The sequence below is a fragment of the Neoarius graeffei genome, chromosome 11, assembly GCF_027579695.1.
Source record: "Neoarius graeffei isolate fNeoGra1 chromosome 11, fNeoGra1.pri, whole genome shotgun sequence".
NCBI lineage: Eukaryota > Metazoa > Chordata > Actinopteri > Siluriformes > Ariidae > Neoarius > Neoarius graeffei.
Window position 1 is genome coordinate 52,535,376 of NC_083579.1, and position 22,572 is coordinate 52,557,947.

At 38.4% G+C, this 22,572-nt stretch overlaps 2 protein-coding genes across 8 annotated transcripts in view; one reads left to right on the forward strand and one right to left on the reverse strand.

Moving 5' to 3' along the window:
* The window catches only part of slc25a21 (solute carrier family 25 member 21), a 167,116-nt gene extending 162,600 nt beyond the window's left edge, over positions 1-4,516 (forward strand). For all 6 annotated transcript variants that reach the window (XM_060934166.1, XM_060934163.1, XM_060934168.1 and 3 more), the window contains 3 exons: positions 1,730-1,911; positions 3,271-3,323; positions 3,401-4,516. In XM_060934166.1, coding sequence (XP_060790149.1) covers positions 1,730-1,911; positions 3,271-3,323; positions 3,401-3,462 — 297 coding nt within the window. In that variant the 3' untranslated portion in view covers positions 3,463-4,516. The remainder of the gene's footprint in view (positions 1-1,729; positions 1,912-3,270; positions 3,324-3,400) is intronic.
* A 3,934-nt stretch (positions 4,517-8,450) lies between these two features.
* Positions 8,451-16,622, reverse strand: pax9 (paired box 9). 2 transcript variants are annotated; one of them, XM_060934171.1, is made up of 5 exons: positions 16,388-16,622; positions 15,165-15,797; positions 12,810-12,949; positions 11,825-11,885; positions 9,143-9,412 (listed from the first exon to the last, which is right to left on the reverse strand). In XM_060934171.1, exons 1-5 carry the CDS (start codon positions 16,389-16,391, stop codon positions 9,237-9,239), a joined length of 1,014 nt encoding a protein of 337 aa, XP_060790154.1. In that variant the 5' UTR covers positions 16,392-16,622; the 3' UTR covers positions 9,143-9,236. The 2 variants fall into 2 exon arrangements, with proteins under 2 accessions (XP_060790153.1, XP_060790154.1); XM_060934170.1 differs by lacking the exon at positions 11,825-11,885 and having other exon boundaries at positions 8,451-9,412; positions 16,388-16,619.
* Positions 16,623-22,572: the final 5,950 nt, after the last annotated feature.

The following is a 22,572-nucleotide window of genomic DNA, read 5'->3' on the forward strand; positions in this document are numbered from 1 at the left end:
GACCCGACCGTGAGTAGAACTCCCGATCGAGAGGCAGACACGCTAACCACTAGGCCAACTCGTGGTAATTTTACACTGTAGATTGTACTAAATTAGTAATCTGTGTGGGTTTGTAAGGAGAAGGGGAAGTTACAGGGAAGTAGAAGAAAAGAGCTGCTAAGATCAACCGTACTAATCCTTTCTATGTTTGTTCTCTGTCACATCCTCAAAGGTTCACATTACACATCCGGCAGTGTTCTACTCCTAAACAAAAGTTAATATTGTTAAATTGAAACGGAGCCATATGCTCCACATGTATATACTGGAGCATTCGGTTAACTCCAATTAACTAATTGGAAGCAGGCAGTGGTATTGTTTTAGTATTGGAGAGTTACAATGTAAGACGTGCAGAGCATTTTATATCCTCTTGTAGATTTGGACTCGGAATGTCATTGTCTAAAAAGCTGCCTGTCTGATGAGGCCTGAACCCAATATTTACTGCTCCCTCAGAGCCAAACAGATGAGCAAAATTGTTGAGGAAAGCTGAACTTGAAGGGCTTTGAGGTTTCAGTTTGAGTCATTCTATAGACATTAAGATTCATGTAGCCTGATCGAGATTAATCGGTGATTCATCTCCTCTGGTGGTTTCTGGCCACAAGTGATCATGACCATGTGTACTCAGTGCTATTTTTACAGTAATGCGGCAGTGAAAGCTCCTGATCCAATTAATACTGAATTTGGTGGTAGGGGGCATCCCGCAAGAACCGTGGTCCCGTGTGATTGAAATGAGGAATGCTGGAATGGCTGAATGGTATGATGGTTGTGTAGTAGTAGGGTCCATTGCTGGTAGTGCTTTTTCAGAACTGTCCTCCTCCCCCTGCTGCAGACTTTTGGATTAGCTGTTGATTCAGCTCGTCACTCAGGGTGTCCGCTGCTTTGAGAAAGGCCGGACCCAGCAAGGCTGCTGTCATTTGTAAAAATATCCTGGCCAATTAGCTGTCAGAGCTGCGTGGGTCTGGCCTTTTTTTGGTACTGTAATACTCTGATGCCGAGTCACAGCCCAATTACCCAAATTGTCCCCATATGCCTGCCCAGTCTGCCTGCATGAACCCTGTTTATAAATCCTATCGCCAAAGCTCGCCCTGTATCATGTGATGTGCATCAGCCAATAGGAAAGCCACAGTGTTCTTAGGAAACTCTAATCTGCCGCATGCTACCATAAAATGATCCGATCTTTCATGCCAGCTTTGCAATCATATCCACGATCCCCCCCCTTTTTCCTTTCTCCTTCCTTCATTACTCTCTCTCTCTTTACTGCTCTTCCACTCCTTCAGTTGAGTTTCTATAGCCATGAGGGATGCCCCTCAGTGACACATTTTCCACTCTTCACTGACTCCACATTTGCGGGGGGGGTGTTGTTTTTTTTTGTTTTAAAAGATGATTAAGTCAAGTTCAGAAATATAGAATGACAAACCACTGCATTCTTTAGTGGGCAGCTGTTTTGTGTTCTATATGCCTGGTTTATGTTTGTGAAATTCAGCTCTGAAATCTCATTTTCAACGCAAACATTGGAATCATGTTCAGATTTCCAAAACAATATGTTAACAAACCTGCAATTGCTCCAGAATTCCCTGCCACGAATGTTCAGAACCACATACTGAAATGAAACTGATCTTTTATGCTCTGGGTCATAAAATATCTTGCTCTTCTGCATTAAATTTGGATCTCCTCCTTCATTTCTCTCTCAAAGGATCCTCGTCTGGAGTTTATGAGAAAGTTTACTATCGGTTTGCTGTCAGGAACCATCGCATCCTGTGTGAACATCCCCTTCGACGTGGCTAAGAGCCGTATCCAGGGTCCCCAGCCAGTCCCAGGGGAGATAAAGTACAGAAGCTGTTTCCAGACCATGGCTCTGGTATACCGTGAAGAAGGGTGAGCTCTACTTTCTGCTATCAAAATGGGACATTAAAAATGGACAAAAACTCTCGACCAATTTACGCATACATGAAACCATAAATAAACAAATAACCTGAAGTATCTGTTGTTATTGTGTGGGTTAGGATTTTTCAATATTTTTACCCTACTGGGTCTTCATTTTTCAGCTTCTTGCATCTGACCTTACTGTGAGCATCACTACAAGTTAACGAAGCAGCAAAAAGCAACTTTTGTTTGTACTCCAAATATAAAGGGCATGTGAGATACGGGTATTTCTCTATTAACAACCCCTAGCTGTATCTAGGGCCAACGTTCACATTCACATTTTGTTAGATATTTGCTTTTCTGTTTCATGAATACTGAGGTGATTTATGTTTTCATCGATCGTTTTCTCATGTAATACTAACATACAGTTTATACACATTGATATGCTGCTAAGTTTGTTATAGTGAAGATTGTAGTCATGAATTTGCGGTGATTTTGTTTGTCTGTGATCCTGAGTATCGTTGCTGTAGGACATGCAGAGTCTCTTTTGGTTGACAAGCTTGCGAGTGAATTCGTTGCTTTTATGAGCCTTCAGGGTCATGATTTGCTCCTTTTACTTTGCTCATGGAGACTGGCAGACTGCTTCTTATTAGATCAGTCGGGGCCTGGGTTAAGGTGGGGTTGTGTGTGTGTGTGTGTGTGTGTGTGTGTGAGAGAGAGAGTGAGATTTTCTGTGTGTGAGACTGGGCCACTCAGTGTAGCCATTTGAGCTTTGGGGTGCTGAGAGGGTACCCCCTCTACCCTATTTTGTCCAACCCTCTAACACAACACAGTCCTAGCTAATTAGTGGTCCCTATGGGAGACGTCGTTAAGCGGATCCTAACGAGGTGCACGGCGCTCAACAGGTCAGTTTAATCAGACAGCAGGGCAGGGAGGAAGTGGCTCGAGCCTTATTAACGCCAGCAGAGGCTGGGGACAGAGGCTGGGACACGGAGAGTGGCGACCCCGAGCCAAAGATCAGCTTGAACACATTAGGGGCAGGGACACAACATGGCCAGATTTTAGGGCTCTATATTTGCTTAAGCACCGAGGGGGGCGTGCATAGTCCATCTTCTAGTACTGGTGTTCAAAATTGTAACAGTGCATTGATGTATACATACTAAATTGGAAACACCATATTCTTGGTACTCAGTTTTGGGGTTTTTTGTAATGCTTAAATTAAATGTGTTTAAAGGTTTTATTGAAAATTCGATCAGCCATTGTACTAGATCACATGGATTGATGTGTTATGATTTTTTTTTATTATTTCCCTTTTTTTTATTTCTAAAGCAGAATACTGACAGGCATTGCCTCTTATTTTTGTTCTTATAGATACCTTGCATTATACAAAGGACTGATACCCAAGATCTTGAGACTTGGACCAGGTAATCTTAAAAAAAAAAAGATATAAACCAGAATTAATATTGTGTTTTGCTGATTAATTTTCATGTCATGTGTGCAGGAGGTGCTGTCATGCTGCTAGTGTATGAGTACGTCTCTGGCTGGCTACAAAGAAACTGGTGATGAGAGCTGTCAAGCAACAAACAAATTTTGCTCTGGTCTTCACAAGTACATGCTTGTATCAGCTGTCAAACTCATGCCAATATGTGAGAAGATTAAAAAAGTAAACAAAAATGGCTTAATAGTAATTATTGACCAGAACTAGCCCTGAACTACAAAATTACATTTTCTCATTACGCATCACATCTTATTCTGCTATCATTGATTTTGAGAGAAATATTTAAAAAAAAGTATAAAATGAGGTATTCTTATCTGTGATGCAAGGATGTCAAGGGAAGTTAATATGCACTGGTACTGTAACCACAGCAGCACTTCATGCCAAAACAAAGACCACAGTCTTTTACACTCACCACTAGCAGGAAATGGTATCAGATTGAGCTTAGATTAAAACAAGGTTAAGACTCTACTCTATTTCTACTCCAAGCTCACTTCCTCTCTGAGGGAACACCACCAAAGAGTCCTTTTTAGCTCCAAAAAGTATAGTGATGAGGGTGGAGTTGAGTTCAACACCCCATGTTAAAATGTTTTCTCAGATGATTATTGATCATTCAGTATTCAACACAAGTCAATACTCATTTTAATGTATCAAGGCATTTCTTGGAAAATGTGAATGAGGCTTTGTTCTGTAATACTGTAATACATTACTTCTTAATGTATGATGAACTTTATAGCAATTATCAGGACTGAATTTGAAATATTTTATTGAATATTGATGTTTTTATCCATCATGTAAATGATTTTTGAATAGTTTTCAATATTTTGCAACATTTGAAGCTAAATATGCCTTATGAACAGAGAACTTGAATATTTTAAGTCTGCTTAATGAACACACAATAAAGAACAAAAGTTAGAAGTAATGTGGGAGGAAGGATTTTGTAAACAATTTGTACTTTGTATGTACATCTTTTGATACTGGTCATATTTTTGAAAATAAGCATTTAAAGAACATAAGAAATACTAAAAATTGATTTTATATGTATTTGATTTTGCAGTAGAAATTTTCTTCAGTGAAAATTTTTGTTGGAGACCTTTTGAAATAAAATTCTTTTGGATTGGTTTTGAGGTATTTTATTGTCATGCACATGGTCAGCTCCAGCAATAATGCCTTTTAGCTTCTGTCTTCATTTCCTTTTATGTGTGAAAATGTATCATGTCTATACTAGCAATCATTTATTATTATCCGTAACTGCTTATCCTGTGCAGGGTTGTAGGCAAGCTGGAGCCTGTCCCAGCTGACTATGGGCGAGAGGCAGGGTACACCCTGGACAAGTCGCCAGATCATCTCAGGGCTGACACATAGAGACAACCAACCATTCACACTTAAATTCACACCTACGGTCAATTTAGAGCCACCAATTAACCTAACCTGCGTGTCTTTAGACTGTGGGGGAAACCGGAGCACCCGAAGGAAACCCAAGCAGACACAGGGAGAACATGCAAACTCCACACAGAAAGGCCCCCGTTGGCCACAGGGCTTGAACCCAGAACCTTCTTGCTGTGAGGCAACAGCGCTAACCACTATACCACCATGCTGCCTCTTTATTATTATAATAATATTTTTGTCTTACTTCTTGTGTCCTTTCCATGTCCTCTCAGAAAACTTGCTGCTGAAACTTTGTGGATGCCTGTCAGCCATCACAGCTGTCAGGGCTAACAATAAGCTGTCAGTCAACTCTTCTAACCTGCAGGCTCATGTAGCATAACTTAGCTCAAGTTAAAATAACAAAACTATGAAATGCACATATGTTGACAAATGAATGGGCAAACTCTTCTGCTCGACGCCCACTTGCCAAAACCCTGTCATTATACACAAAAAGGACTATAGACTATACATGCACACCCAAGACCAAAATGGTATGTTATTGTTTATAATCCCACCAAGAGTGGCTTTTATAATGCCAATTACTTATTTAATTTATTTGAGCTAAAACAAATGAACAGTCATTCGAAGTGTATTGGATATTATATTCCTTGTGCACTGCTATACAAATTTACCTAAAGTAAGCTGTCTGAAATGGCATTTTCCCTGTGGAGAAGCCTTGAAGCCAAAATAAATCTCTTAGTAAAAAGGCATGTACTCTTAGTGAAATTTCCATGCACTCCCTGTTTCTGTCTCATTCAGTCCTGTTCGTTTTACTTTCTCTTCCAACCAACTTTCTGTTTATCCATCTGAGATGGTTGTGCTGGAAAACACAACAGCTGCAGCTCTTTGTTTCTGTAGCTGGCAGCATACGGGGTAGTATCCTGCAGTTTGTATCTTTCTATCTTGCTAAATGGTTGTAATTTGTTTTAGTTCTATAATATAATGTCACTAGGCTCATTAGTTATGACTTCAGTGTTTTTGTTTTTGTTTTGCTTGAACGCGGACGATATCAGGTCTAAGCAGTGACGTTTAAAGTGATGGACACTCAGCAGCTCTGCTGTGTGCTGGAATGCTATGTTGTAGAGTCAGTTTGTCTTGTCAGCTTGTCTTCTACATTATGAACTACCAAGGCTTTTTCACAGTCTACTGAAGTCTCTGGATTCCAGAACATTCCATAGATCATCATAAGCCTCCATTAAATTCCTAAGAATTCCTGACACGTACATAGCTTCAGTTACTGAAGAATGCATAACTTCATAGCTTCTGTATTATTTGTATGCTGGTCTGAAATAAAGCTAATCAAATTCAAATGTCTATTTTGACTAAATTTCCTAGCAATTGAAAAAAAAATCCTCTTGACTCCACCCCATACTTTAACTTGATTGCACTGTATATAGTTACTGGGCTTTTTCCTAGCATTTTTAAACTGAGCAGTGTGAAATGCAATCAGCATAGACAGCGAGGCTGTGCTTTCCATAAGTTGATCCACTCAGACTAGGAGGCGCAAAACTCACCTGTGTGTGTTTAGAACATGGTTTCTAATACACCAGGGGAAACAGTCTGCTTATGGTCATTATTAAATCAAGCCAACACATTCACCATGTTCTCCAGTATTGTTTTAGACCCTGTTTAATGTTGCCGTACTCATACTCCTGTCTAAAGCCTGATTACACACAGTCAGCTAAAGATAACCATGTGACATTTGACATTGCTTTCTATATGAATTAATTCCAAACAGATGTGTGTGTGTGTGTGTGTGTGTGTGTGTGTGTGTGTGCGTGCTATATACTGAGGACCAGAACAAGTTTTTTTTTTACCAACAGAGAGGACGTTTTTGGGAAGTGAGGACATTTTGGCTGGTCCTCACTTCTTCAAACAGCTGTTTGAGGGTTAAGACTTAGTTTTAGGGTTCAGGTTAGAATTAAATTTAGGTTAGGGTAAGAGTTGGGGTTAGGCATTTAGTTGTGATGGTTAAGGTTCGAGGAAGGGGCTAAGGAATGCATTATATCAATGAGTGTCACCACAAAGATTGAAGTACAAGTGTGTGTGTGTGTGTGTGTGTTTTAAGGGTGGTATGGTAGTTAAATGAAAGTTTGCATTTCTTCTGTCATGTTCTCTCATGCATTTCCTGTGTACTGTACAGGAAGATTTGCTTGTTTCACAATTTCCACAAAACATTAAGATACGTCAAGTCGATTAATGCTCATTTCTTATTGTGCTCAGCTAGACTCCATCTCTTCTATTTATAATTGATTTTAGCTTAATGAAACAAACGTGGAACACATGAATTTGTGGTTGTCTTTTCCAGTTTTGGCAATTAACATTCCACATGTATACATCATTCATCCTTGATCACATAAAGTTACATATATAGATTAAGCATGTGGTTGGTGTGTAGAAAACATGGCTACAATCAGTATGTTAAATCCATGCAGGTGTAGTGTCAACGTCCGTGTCCCTGAACCCTGGAGACACGTAAATGGCATTCAAAGCTCCTTGTTTGAATAGAATGACATCACCAGAATGTGCATGGTGGCTGTGATGCGCTGTACGTGTGGTGCTTTTTCGGTGGTGGTTCATATACGGTCACTGAGATTCTGAAGCAACGGTCCGTGACCACGGTGCCAGGGTGCAAGTGTTTTCCAAGTCAAATCAGCAGCAGCACTGGGTCAGCTGTTTACACTGCAACATGTGGGGACTGTTGCAACATGTGGGTAAGTTGTAACTTCGCTACTGGCTTTCTACATTTTAATTCAGGAACACGGGGACATGACACATGTGCAAGACACAGGCTAGCATTTAAAAATGCTGATTATTATACATCATAAGCAAAATGCCTTCAGTATCTGCCCCTGTCTGTCTTAACAATCATGTGATTGGTGTGTACATTTCCACAGCCTATTGTTAAAATGACCTTTTGATCATGTGCTTCAGTTTACTTTTTTTAAGCAAACTAGACTAGTATGCACTATGATCTGTGGTTAAATTGTGGTATAGTCAGACCCCTTATATGACAGATTTATGTTTTGGTATACAATGTGGATATACATGCAGGTGTGTGGGAGCTCTGGAGAACACCGAAAAAAAATATTGTTTAGTTTGTTTCAAGTTGTAAAAAATACTTTAATTCAAACTTTCAATGTCTGTAGTGATGATCTGGGATTGCTTAAAATCTAAACTAAGGGCCTAGCTCAAGGAAGCTGCCAATATCTGGAACAAATCTGGCAGAGCAACAATGACATTGAAATACTTGGCCATTCAAACCAAAAGTGATGTCAATACATTTGTCCTGTCATATAAAATCAGCTTACCAGCATCAGACCAATATGAATGTTTACCGCTTTGGAAATTAAATTACTTATTGATAAACTGTGGACTTTAAAACCAGAAATAGACAATATAGCACACTGGCTCAGTTTATAATTTGATAATATTCCAAATATGGAACTTGATATGCATACCTTATACTCAGAGTATACTGTTATATTCCAGAGTATAGTATACTATTCTATAGTAATAGTATTATTACTAGTATGACTATAATAATAATAATAATAATAATAATAATAATAATGATGATTAATAAATCTGTATATGGCAAGGAACACTTGGAAAAATAATCCATAAATTGAGGTCTGTCATTTGTCTCATTTAATAAGATACATTCAATTTCATTGTGCAATGTTTGGAAGTGTGCAGCTTCACTGGTCATTAATGTAGCATGAATGAATGCCAGTGGTATCAGAATGTGCATCACTGTCTCACACTGGCTCTGCTTGCATTTACGTGTAATAATTACACAGCATTCAACGTACCTTACAGACTAATAAATAAATGTAATAACTTCTCCCAAAAGTTCTGGTATACATTAGAAGGGAAGTGAAATTGGTATCCTAAAAATGATTTTTTATCAAATTGTGACAATAATAAAAACAAAACATCTCAACTTTAGTTATTTATAACACCCTGAAACACTTAAATGCAGACTGACTGGTTCTGTTACATAATGCTTATTCAGTATATATATTCACAGAAAGAACATCACTGAAATTGTCCTAGCAATAAATCCTTTTGATGAGGAAGGTTCACTGTGCTCTGATCTGCAACATGGACAATGAGGACACACTCCTCTGCACCATGAGCAGACAGAACTAGCACTGACTCTTTCTCTCTCTCTCTCAATAGCAAACATGGAGTTTATGGGGATTAAACCAGAGAAGAGCTGGATTCCTCACGCACGTCATTCATAAATATATCAGAAGGCTGACATTAGTCCATCCAGCAATGGCTTTTCTGGGAAGTCCAGGCCCACATATTCTGTCCTCCTGCTCTAAATCAGAGTGCAGAGGCAGTGACAGGGTGCATGGAATCTCGAGTGGCTGCCATACTCTTGAAAGCCAATGGGGCAGTGATGTCACAGCTGTGGGGAGAGAGAACACTGCCACTGGGTGGCTGCCATGTGGGGCCGGTCACATAGGCCGACATGGTGCCGCTGTACCCCATGTAAGGCGACACTTGGGTGGGAGGATGGTAGGGATGGATGCTGGGAGCTGTGACATAGCTGTTCACTGTGGGCAATCCATTCAGCATCTGTGAAGGTGGAGAAAGTCAGAGTAAGGCATTAGTGAGAGTGACCATACAAACAGCAAGAGATATTCCATCATAAAAACATATAAGAATGAGAAAGAATGAGTAAACAACAAAAGAACAGAGCCAGAGGCTTGGGTGTAGAATTTAGTCAGAAGGAAGGAAAAAGAATGAGAAAAAGTATAAGATGTTCTATGAAAAACAGAAAGGCTATATAAAAAGAATAAGAGAAATATTTGCCAGTAAAGTTTTCAAAATATCTGAAACTAAGAGTTCTCTAACTCAACTTCTCCACTGATGAAATACCATTTATCCCATTGGATTTGACCATAATTTACCCATAAGTCCTGGCCAAAGGTTTTTTACCCTTCACCTACACATAGTGCTTAAAGAGAGCTTAGTTAGGTGAGCAGTCTGGATTTATGTACAAATTTCAGAACTATGAAACATTGATGGCAACAATTAACATCTGGTTCAAAACTCACACATGCATTGCTTGGTAAATCCACATTAAACTGCAACTTTGCTGCATGTAAGGAAACCACACACAAACTAGAATGAAACGGAGTACACCATTCTGATGGAGGTTTTTATGTTAGACGAGCTGTACACTGATTTAGACTGAAATTTCTTGTCAGCCTTTTCCTCACTCGCCTTTCTCAGAGGACTTTCTGGGGTTTTTCAATGCCTTACTGTAATCATGAAATTAATATAAGCCATACGTATAGGCTTACTGCAAATGCCTACAGGCACTAGAACAAGCATATAGGCTTGCTACATAAGCCCACAAGCATATAAAAAATTATGAGCAAAATTATCAATGTGTTTTAAATCACCTGCCTTTCTTTCTCTCAGGTAATAACTACAGCTATGCGGCTGAAGAAATAAAATACAAGGAGCCGAAACACAAGTTCACAAGAGCAAATAATAATAATAATAATAATAATAATAATAATAATAATAAAACTTTATTTCTTTTTTTTCGGACTCTGTTGGACGTTATATTCTCTAGGATCGACTTTAAATCGGCGGGATAAAATTAGACAAGGCCCTTTTATTTGTTGTTAATTGAGCACATGCTTTCTTCCTCCTCCTCCTCCTCCTCCTATTATTATTATTATTATTATTATTATTATTATTATTATTGTTTTTTGCTGTGCTTGGCTTCCCAAAAGTATGGCAGTACATATTCATCGTTACAAGGTGGAGCATCACACTGAACCCTCTCTCCCAGTTCAGATGATCTTAATTTTAGTATGCTTTCGGAAGACTAAACGTGATGTAGACTCAGAGTGATCTGTAAAAATAAATAAATAAATAAATAGTAAATATTGTGTACTATAGGCTATTCATTAATAGCATATATTGATGTATTTATTAATAATAATAATAATAATAATAACAATAATAATAATAAGTCTCAGACTTAATCAAGAACGATTTAGGAATTTGTTCGCTTTTTTCCCGAAAAAAAAGAAGTGTTTCTATCCTTACCACATTAATATTTGATAGATACTCTGAAGCCTTTGGTCTCTCTTGTGTAATCCAAATTTATTCGTAATATCTGGTCATTTATTGTCGAAGAAATCCCCAAACAGGAGATTGGCGGCTTTTTAATGATGTAGCATAACTCTATAGGTAGCAGACTAGTATTAGACTTTGAAGTCACTTATTCTGAAGAGTCATAATGGCCTGGGAGTCTCGGCAGCGCTCATGCCCCGGTAATAAAGATTTATTCCGTCGTATTCCACGAGACATAAACCTCTAATCTCCTGCAATAATCGATTAATCAATTGCCTCGCGGCGTCCCAGTGCCTCTCCCAGACGTCATCAATCCCGCCTCTCTTCTCCAGCTCTATTATTATTATTATTATTATTATTATTATTATTATTATTATTATTATTATTATTATTCCAGCATCCAAATCCACAGACCACGCAAAACCGCACAGTGTCACACTAAATCGTATCTTTTATCAAAGTCGTACACTCCTGTGTTTGAGTACTCATGGTAGCATGTTGTTTTACATCTAACTTTAGTACAGCAGTGTTTGGGAAAGAGGTAGAAATGCGCATCCGCGCTCAAGTATCCTGACACACACACACACACACACGCGCGATTGCGGCGCGGACACTAGGCTGTGAATTAGAGCAAAAAAAAAATTACCCATATGCATTCGGACGCATAATAACTGTTTAAATATTACTAAATAAAATTGCAAAAATTCACACGAAAAGATTCGAGTTCATTAAGACGAAAACTACAAGGGACATCACAATAAATAACAGAAGTTCAGAAACCCAAAAAGCCAGAATTGGGTGATTTTCTGGTTTAAAACGGCGCCATCATTTTTAGTGTGTGTGTGTGTGTGTGTGTGTGTGTGTGTGTGTGTGTGTGTGTGTGTGTGTGTGTACCGCATATTACTCGAGAAGAAACACATTTCTTCATCTCCCAAAAGAGGAAAGATCTAAACCGCTTTAAAAGAGAAATCACTTTCAGTGGGTATTAAAGCACTTTCCATTCAGTCAGTTCATTTATAATAAAATGATAAATCAATACAACATTTAAGCAGTATTTAAAATGAGATACTCAGCATGCTAGGCCTATTAGGCTATAAATATATATTTTAAGAACTTGAATGCTTTTATCTTTATTGGAAACTAAAATCTATAATGACGAAAAACTTCCTCCATTGGTAGAATCAAAGATTCTTCAAATTGTTTATCAAAGTTCATCAACATTCATCAGAGACATTAGGCCCTGTGAAATTTCATGTACAGTTGCTGATTTATCAATCCTGTTTAGATTTGTAGGTTATGCCATAAGATGCACACTTTCATTTACGTAAACAAATAAATTGTTTTGCTTTCTTGAAATTAAGGAATATACTCGTATTAAGTAATTTAAAAAAAACATTAGCTATTTATTAAATAAGCCAAGGTTATTGAATATGTTGGGATGAAATGAAAATGTGCTTTTGCACAGACACTGACCTGCAGAGTTAATCACAAGCATATATTAGATTAGACACTAAGATTAGATGGTATTAAAATACATGGAGGCCATTAAATACACAGACAGCATACAGTTTAGGATTAAAAGTAATCAGGCTATAATAATAATAATAATAATAATAATAATAATAATAATAATAAAGGTGTCTAAAGCGTAGTATCCTTTTGTTTGAGGCAAGGTCTCCAAGGATGTGTCTAGGTCATAGAGAGAGGCATAAAACTCCACATATACCACACACACGCACACACACACGCACGCTGCGATTTCTGTCTGTAGTGATTACTGATAGAATTAACGGCATTTTTTTTTACAAACGTATGTTTTATTCTTCCTTTCATTTTAAAAAGAATATTAATTATTTATAGGATGTTCTTTTGTTTTTACCTGTGAGTATTTCGCGTCAGCTTCTAAGTGAGTCTTATCCACGCCATTGACTAGTGGAGAGCTCGCTGACGAGAAATTACTCCTGCTTAAAGCGCTCCATTCTTCTAGTTTGGCGCTGGGAACGGACGCACTGTCACTAACTGAGGGGGGCAAAACACAGACAGGGAAGATGGCAGTGAGAGAGGGGCACAACTTGGGCTCCAGCAGAACAGCTTCAGCTCCAGCCTGCAGCCTCCCAGTCCCGCTCTCCCAGACCTGTTCATCAGGCCGCTGAGCTTAGAGGAAAATCCGTTGCTCTCTTGTAGCTGTCATATTGCGGTGTTTTACCTTTTCAACACCATTTTCAGCTTGACTGTTAAATAATCAAACATTGTGTTTTCTGATATAAACAGCTCCCATAGGATAGGATAGGATAGGATAGGATAGGATAGGATAGGATAGGATAGGATAGGATAGGATAGATACTGCTATTGTGAAGTAGACTGCTGAAATGTTCTGCTATACTCTCTCTGTGTGTGTGTGTGTGTGTGTGTGTGTGTGTGTGTGTGTGTGTGTGTGTGTGTGTGTGTGTGTGTGTGTGTGAGGGGGTAGGGGGTGTGCTGGTCTGGTCAAACATTGCTTGCAGCATACTGGAAATAGAGGGAGCTTCTCTGGTATAATGACGAACATCCACTGTGTGTCTTCCTGTGAGGCCAAATTAGATTTACTTTAACCGCTTTAGTTTTGTCCGTGATGGATATTATATTATACATGCTTTCTAAAGGTTGAAATTGGAAAAGGAAGGCCACCAGGGCTGTAACACGAGAAGGGGGGTAGTATATGCTAGTAAGAGTGGTTTTCTTCGTTTCCCCTCGTGAGATTAAGTGTATTCTTATTATTTTTACAGCAATTAAGACAGACAAAAATGTGTTGCATTAACACCTGCAGTGTTTATATAATTCCAGCTGGACACACAGAAATGAACGCTGTAGGTGTTAATTCAACGCCGTAGGTGTTAATTCAGAACTCTGAGGATTCTGCAGTTTGCAGCTGTGTGTGTGTGTGTGTGTGTGTGTGTGTGTGTGTGTGTGTGTGTGTGTGTGTGTGTGTGTGTGTTTTGGCTGTACAGTAGTATATGGGTCTGTGTTCCAACTAACAAAGGTAGAGTTAATTGAAGTTAATTTTTCTATATATCTCTCAAATCACTCTGAGGATTATTTTTGTTTTGCTGTTTTACTTCGTTATGGTTATTAATAAATGGATTGCGTTGTGAAGCAGTATAGTCTCAGTATTTAAAAGTCCCACTCCACATAGTGTATATTATAGCCTACGTTACTCCAGCTTTCAGAACCTGCCGCAAACATCTGCGAATCATTTAGAAACGCATAAATTGTTTATAAAGTCTGCCTTTGAGAACACATTCCTCGCTGGTAGCTTATTTCTTGTTCGGTATGAATATCTGCGTCGCCTTTGAAAAGAGTCGTGCTGATTAGATTGATTAAATGTGAGCTACCTGGGCTGCGGCCCTTGGGAAGACAGACATGCTTCTGTAATCACAAGGGACCCGAGACAGTAGCTACATTTCATAGCCCTCTTCTCTGTTGAGGCAAAAGATCGATTTGCCAAAAAAAAAAAAAAAATCACCTCTGGATTCAACGCAGTTATTTTTGCATCTCATCGTGATTCACTCAGCTTTGTTAGGCCTGTATTTGAGAGGCCAGACACACTGCTTCTTTTATTATTATTATTATTATTATTATTATTATTATTATTATTATTATTATTACCCAGCTCAAACACAGTGACGTGACTGTAATGTGTTGTGACATCTGAATATATTTTACCTCTATGCATACTTGAAGTTGATTTCTTTAAAAAAAAAAATCTCAAACAAGCAGTTTAGTCTCAGTTTTTTTTTAATTATGTAACCTTCAAACACCACATATGATTTCTGCTTTGCTCTCAATCATTTGACTATTCGTTTATAGGCCTTATCTTACTACAAACCAGTCGGCCATTTGTTTTAAAGCAGTCATATGAATTCAGCTGAATTGAAGTTTTGCTTTACGGCTGCACGGATATAGAGGAATATCTGAAAAAATAATCACAAGGCCATTTTCTGATGTGAATTGCCTTATTAATCTCTCGTCAACCCTGCATAGCTAAATGCGGTATTTCATTTAAACAGTGTTATAGTGCTGTTAAGACACTGAAGGCTATGGTTTGTCACTTTTATAATCTGCTCTCTGCAAACCAAATTACCGTACACACACACACACACACACACACACACACACACACACACACACACACACATTATGTTAAGTGAGGCAATAAAAAGTAGTTTCCATTACCAAAAACTGAGAGTATGCTTACTTTGCTGCTCCGTTATTGATCGAATGCCAAGTATATCTGTGACAGAATGAGAAGAGGGCCATATTCTGTGCATAGCCATATGTCCTGGAAGAGCGGCCATGCCAGGGGGAGTTGGTACTTTAGTCCCTGTGGCTGCGATCGGAGTCGGATAAGAGTATAAGTGGTTATAGGGCAGCGTGGGCTGCGGCTGAGGGTGTGAAGTCTGCTTGCTCGGCTCATACTGGCTCTGCTGCGACAGATTCCCGATCTTGTTGCGCAGGATCCGGCTAATCGAGCTGACAGAGGGCAGGTTGAATTTGTCGCACACGCCGTCGGCCAGCAGTCTGTCCCGAATCTCCCAGGCGAAAATGCCCGGGTCCCGCTGCTTGTAAGTCCTAATGTGCTTGACTACAGTAGGGGTGGTGACTCGCGGCTTGCTGCCGCCGATAGCGCCGGGCAGAATTGAGCCCGTCTCGTTATAGCGGGCCAGAATCTTGCTCACACAGCCATGAGAGACCCGCAGCTGCCTGCTGATATCACACGGCCTGATTCCCAGCTGTGCCAGCTCTACAATCCTGAGGCGGATGGCGTTGGGTAGCGGTCTTCCGTTTACAAACACACCGCCGAGCTGGTTCACCTCCCCAAAGGCTGGTTCTGGTAAAAAAAAAAAAAAAAGGAACCAAAATATGTTACATGTTTATGCTCTGATCGAAGCCCAGAATGCGTTCAAAGCCAGACGTTGTTACTTTTGCACTGCGAAAAGCAAACCTAAGGTGTCATTAAGCCTTAAATAGAGGCCTTGAATTTCCAGCCTAACCGTTGTGTAAGGTATAGAGCAGTCCCATCTCCACCTTTATTTTGCATCACATCATAGCCGACGCTAAAGGATCGGCGTACAGCTTCATTTCACGTGGACTAACGCAGGGGTGTTTACTAATACACGTCCTTTAGACATTCTGTAACAGTTTATAATTATCAATATGATACGCAATCCCGAATCAAGCACATAGCACATTTATATATCCTGCTCCCGCCCTCGGAGGAACACTGAACAAGTGAGCGTGTGAATAGTTCAACGGCAAAACGCCATTTTACGGCTCCTGTGGAAGTGAACGCAGTTTAGGCTTTCGTGCGATCTAAAATCTCCATCTCATGACACTAATCTTGGACGGATTGTTTACAAAGGCTCCGTATTCAGGATTGGGGGGGTGGGGGGGGTGGGAGAGACACACTCTTGTTCTTACCCATTGCTTGTACGCCTCCGATGACAAACAGAAAGTCCAACAGTGATGTCCCGTGAACAGCTTCGGGTCCAGTTTAGGTCTCTCTATAGGCCTGCAGTCAAAGCTGGGAAAAATCGATCAACCGACGCCGATGCGATAACGACGGAGACAAATTCACGTTGTGTTTCCTGATGGCCAGGAGGACAGGCTTACATTTCAATCCGCGGCTGTGATGGGACGGCCTTCGAAACTTTTCTCCAAAGCAAGGACAAGTCCTCCAATCACCGTTCGTCTTTTCATTACACTGTTCAGCTATTGGTTGAAGAGGTTTGACATGACAAACCGGAGAGTTTCCTCTTTTTCACCTGGAAATAATGCGGCGTTTCAAATTTATTTATTTATTTATTTATTTAGAATTCTAAGAGCTGTAATTATGTTCTTAGAAGCATGTTTAAAGATGACATAAATTTGACCGAGACTGAAAGAATTAAGTAAAAAGGTGACATACAGGAACATATAAATACTGAGTTTTCAAAATGAGAAATTCGACATTTGTCTATAGGATTGACTTTCATCCAAATCATAGCAGAACTGCACTAAAAGTCATCACACTTTAATTGAATAAAACCGTGCTATATAAAACCCCTGAACACTAACTGCAACCTGTGAAGTTTCTCTATGGTTTAAGTTTTATCTGAAGCTGTACATTTTCACTGACAGAATTGTGTTTTTTTTTTGTTAGTTATTGGGAAGTAAAAATAAATATTTCTATTTCTACTGATAATTTAAGGATAAAGCGGCTAGAGATAATGAGATGAGAGAGAGATGAGATGAGAATTTTATTTATGAGGCTATTAAAATATTCAATCATGTTCCTGTATCTAACAAAGTTTCTTCAGACAGTGTAACACAAATGCAGTGTTTTTTTTTCTTTTTGTCCTGTTTGATAGTCTATTGTTTGTTTCCTGTTTTGATCACTGTTTTTGTTTCCTGTTTTGATTAGTGTCACTGTTTTCCTTTCGGACCAGTGTAGAGGTCTTTCTGAGGCCCTGGTGTCAGGTGTAGGGGTCTATTGTTCGCTTGCACTTCGGTCTATTTGAACAGTCTGACAGTCTTTGCATAGGGAGCCTAAGATGCTCGTGTGTCATTTATATCACTGTTTACCCAAGCGAACATTTTCACGGGCTTCTATCGCTGTTTGATTTGCTCTTTTCTGTCTAAGCTTGTCTTTCTCTGCTACACGGGTCACTTTATAATCTAGTAGACACAGACAGGGCCACGTTAACTTATCTGAGTCCTCTTCAGTGCTTTTAAACGACTAAATTTCCTTGTTATTAAATGTATTCGGGGGTTTTTTTCCTCCCAGCTATCTGTTTTATTGCGCTAAATGAGAAGTTATATATCCGTCATGGTGTGCGTTCAAAATAGTTTGAAGCCTTTCACTCTGAGAACTGCTGAAGGGAAACAATGCGCTGTGTGTTTTTGTAGGTTGGCTAGTTTTCACATTTTATTTTGCTCTTCTAAAATGAGTGAAATAACAATATCCCGAGTTTAGATCTGTCTTACACTCTCGTTTTATGAGAGACGGCACACCTCAAGATAGAAATAAACATGAGACACAATAATTTAGTCATTTAAATTGCACTAATCTTAAGCTTCGAAAAGGTTTTAGGTTTTTTTTCAACGTTTGTGTTATTATAGAAATTAATTTGCATGAATAGTTAAGGGAAATTAAAGCTGCAGCCATCGGAGCGCAGAGAAGCACATGAGACAGACAATCAGCTGTTTCTTCAGTTTTAGGCTTTGCAGGAAGCCTTTACATTAAAACAATGATGTTTTTCCTCTTATTTGACAATACACGAAATACAAATGTCAATGGGCGATTATGATTATTATTATTATTATTATTATTATTATTATTATTATTATTGTTGTTGTTGTTGTTGTTGTTGTTGTTGTTGCCAAATATACAGTGATATATTACAATGATAAACGTGAAAAAAAGTTTATCTCCGAATTATCTAAACAACAAAGCTTATAATATATCTACTTACAGATAATACCCGGACACATATGGAAACAAATGCAGCGCGCATGATACCAGTACATCATCCGAAAGGCTACTATTCTCGGTCGCAGGGCTGCAATGTGTCAGTGTACAGTTTATACCCACTGCAGGTGTGATCATCAAATACCAGAACAACACCAGTTCTTGCTCACTTAGTTCGTATTAGCAGAATAAGAGTAATAAGAGGAAGCTCAGCATAATGACGTATCAGATGCTGCCAGATATACAAATGTCAAGAGTGATTTTGTAAATACTTCGCTTACATCCTCGGAATGAGTTGTATTCTAAATATATTGCGATAACGTTACACGTGCGCGTTGATGTGAACAGGAAAGTGATTTGATGCGGCGTGGAGGCGAGTTTACACATTTACAACTCGAGCCTGCAGTGTAGTGAACAGATTAAAGAGACTAAATTGTCAGGTTGCTATTGGCGGAGTGATATGATTATTCATTTTTAAACAACGTTTCACAGCCGCTAAGCCAAGAATAACAAACTTGAACGTAATAACATAATAACAGCAATTTAGCTAGTAATATGGTATCTTATTGATATGTGTGAGCTGCTTTCTTATTCGTTTAGTGGCCCTACAGTCTCTACTCTTTCTGGAGCGTTGAATGGATAAAACAACCTGTGTTCTCTACAGCAAGGGTTTATCAGAACTATAAGTTTGAGTTTATCGACTTCACTACTGCAGTTCATTTATCAAACTGAATCGAGTTTAAAGAATATGGGTTTGTTTGGGTTTTTTTTTTTTTACTTATAATGATGATTTTCTAGTTTATTTCCCAGACCACTGTTCATAAACAGTGTGATCGATTATACCAGCATGATGCTCCACGAACAGCTATGAAAATATTTATTAAAATATTTTCTCTTCTGTCTGGTGAGTAGCATCAGAACTCACACTCGTGTGACAGCGTTTATTTAACGCGAGCGTGTCGAGAGAGAAGCAAAGCTCTGTAGAAACTCCATCAGCACTTAACGCTGCGCTCAAGGACGTTTCCTTCAGGGCGTTTTTCTAAGGACAGAGAGAATTACAGCAGGAGCTTAAACTCTATAAGGTCATTATTATTATTATTATTATTATTATTATTATTATTATTATTATTATTATTATAGACGCAAACCCTCTATGTGGCCAGTCATTTTAGAAATTCTTAAATATACAAATACTTTGTTTTCAAATCGATCCGAATAGTCGACCCAAATTCACTTTAAATCCCTTTAAAGTAAATTCAGAGTCAATGTCAGCACTGCAATAGTCGTTATTCAACGACGCACCGCCAAAGGTTTTTGATTAAACCGGAAAAAAAGTCGATGAAGTCCGTCCTAAGTTCATGACTCAGATGTAGATCCCTCGCTAATACCGCTCCGAGGGGGCTTGTGAGCTGATGTTGATGCGCTCCACGCGCTTTGATGGCTGCTCCCTCCTCGATCATTCATCTTGGAATCATCCCATGCTCTGATGGTAATGACTTTGTGCATTAAGGTGGCTTACGTCACTTTGAACAAGCCTCGGAGAATTTGGGGAGGAAAAGAGATTAATAATAGACAAATTAGGAAATCGGTCGTCTCTCAGTTGTATAATGTCTCGAGGACGTGGCGATATCATTCATTTCGAGAACAGACGACAACAGCTGGGATTTCGTGAAGCTGTGATTGAAATGTTTGGCGTTTATTCTGGGAGCGGCTACAGACACACATACAACAGAATGCAATTTTGTGTTTGCAAAAGATGCTCCAGTCATCAATCAGTGCAGAGGCAGTAAAGTTATAACCATACATATATAACAATACCTCAATAACTAATACTTTTTCATGATCCTTATGCACAAAATCGCTTCATGAACAGACACTGAATCGTGTATTGTCTCTTATCTATTTACAACGCATTTGGCTGAACACTAAAAAGAGCTGTTTTCGAAGTTTCTGTGCTAGCAGATTTACTGCATCTTGCCGCTTTAACGCAGTGGGACATGCAGGGACCTGGGACATATATCACCTAATTGCCTATAAGATAGCTAAAACATGTAATATATGAGCATGCCTATAACTTGTTCAGCAGCAGCAAAATGTTCAGTGTGGAATTAGCATCTGAATTAACGCTTATATACTTTTCATGTTAGTCCAAGCGGGCATAAATGAACACTGTTCATGACTTTTATGTTGTTGTAACAATAAGCGGGGGCAAAACACACACAAAAAAAAAATTGCTTGACTTTTCCTTTACATGACAGGGCTCATGTGGTGGAAAGATGGTGTTTTATTTTGCTTCTGGTGAAAAATGGATTCCTGACTTGGGTGAATCTGAAACTGGGTCATTATGTACTTCCTATAATACCAGTGAAACAAAAGTAAAATTTTAGATAGATAGATAGATAGATAGATAGATAGATAGATAGATAGATAGATAGATAGATAGATAGATAGATAGATAGATAGATAGATGGGCGCCCAGCTGACATCAAACTCATAAGCCATTTTGGCATTGCCTGTAACCAATTACACCATGGGTTATATTCCTATCAAACAGTAGGATTTGTTTTAAGGGATGCAATAACACGCAAGGCCTACCGGGAATTTCTTTTCTCAGCACCTCTGTTTTATAAGCGAATCTTTTCTTTTCTTTTTTACCTTTGCGTTGAGGAGCACATATTGGAGAATTTTCGAGCGAGCGACCAGTGTCAAAGACTTTAACCTGTTTTTCATAGACTACACTGGCTCTGCACAAGCCTGACTTCAACAATAGGGTCTTTTAGTCATGTTTATTTCAGTTACTTTTATGCAAAAAAAAAAAAATATATATATATATATATATATATATATATATATATATATATATATATATATATATATATATATATATATATATATATATATATATATATAAAACATCGCTATGATTTGCTATATGATGCTGCATCTCAGAAAGGCCATATGCCGATTTTAGGTTATCCAAGAGAATAATAAATGATGGCCCTTTTTTGTTTATTCAATTGTTTGTCTGTTTGCTGGTTTTATTTTATATTAATGATATAATCGATATAGATTCGCCAACCTTGTAAAACTAAGTTGTAGCTTAGAAACGATTTCAAAAATAGCAAACGTAAGCTATTTAAAAGCTCAGTGCAGTCTTTGTTTACAAATAATTTCATTATTCAGGTGATTTATCAGCTATATAATATCAGTTTATATCGACTATTTACCTGATTATTATTATTATTATTATTATTATTATTATTATTATTATTATTATTATACAGAAACATTTTATTGCCTATGGCATACATAACAAATGATAGCCAATCTATAACATCGACTGTTTATAATAATCATGTACTATGGGTTATTAATGAATGTATTACTATTTAACCTGAGATAGTGTTCAATATCCAGAATTTGACAGTCAAATAATATTTTAAAATACAAACAAAGTTATTTTCATGCGTCTTTGATTTTATTGCCCACATGACAACCAATGAACTATCCTATAAAATTAAGCTCCTTAGCTGGAATAATGATAGCTCGTTTTGATAAAATCAAACTTATAGGGATAAATTTACTCACTTTAACAACATTGGAAAATCACATTTGATAAAGCTGACAAAGTCAAGTTTATTATTTAACACGGTCCATTCTAAAATCTATATATTTTATATCGATAATGTCGTTATTAAATGGAATGGAATAACTGAGGGCAGGCGCTGCTGTCACAGATTTTGCCAGGTTTTTGTTAACATTACCATAATACAGTTACTGCTCGGAGCGCTTGGAGATGGTCACTGTTTTATTTTGGCCACGTGTTCGTTACAAGATCTCATTTAATGTTAGCTCAGAAATTGCAAAAAAAAAATTACATGTATACATTTTTATAAAAGCTAGTGATCTAACTATGATCGGTTACTATAATTAACACTGATCCGGGGGGGGGGGGGGGGGGGCGTGTGACAAAACCATCATCAGAGAGTCAATGAAAGCTTTGCAATAACAAACCTCCCTCTGAATTTTACTACAGGCTTTTCATGGAAATAACCTACACCACACCGATGGTCTTTGCGCTGTTAAAAAACGTATTCTAATGAACTAAATCAAGCATCTGGATGCTCATTGCGAAAATGAGGGAATCTACTTACAG

Coding starts and splice junctions, on each gene's coding strand:
- pax9 (XM_060934170.1), bottom strand. Junction 12,950..15,164: donor ATCAATAACGGAGCAGCAAA/GTAAGCATACTC, acceptor TGCCCCCCTCAG/TTAGTGACAGTGCGTCCGTT. Junction 9,413..12,809: donor CTGACGCGAAATACTCACAG/GTAAAAACAAAA, acceptor CCACCTTCACAG/ATGCTGAATGGATTGCCCAC.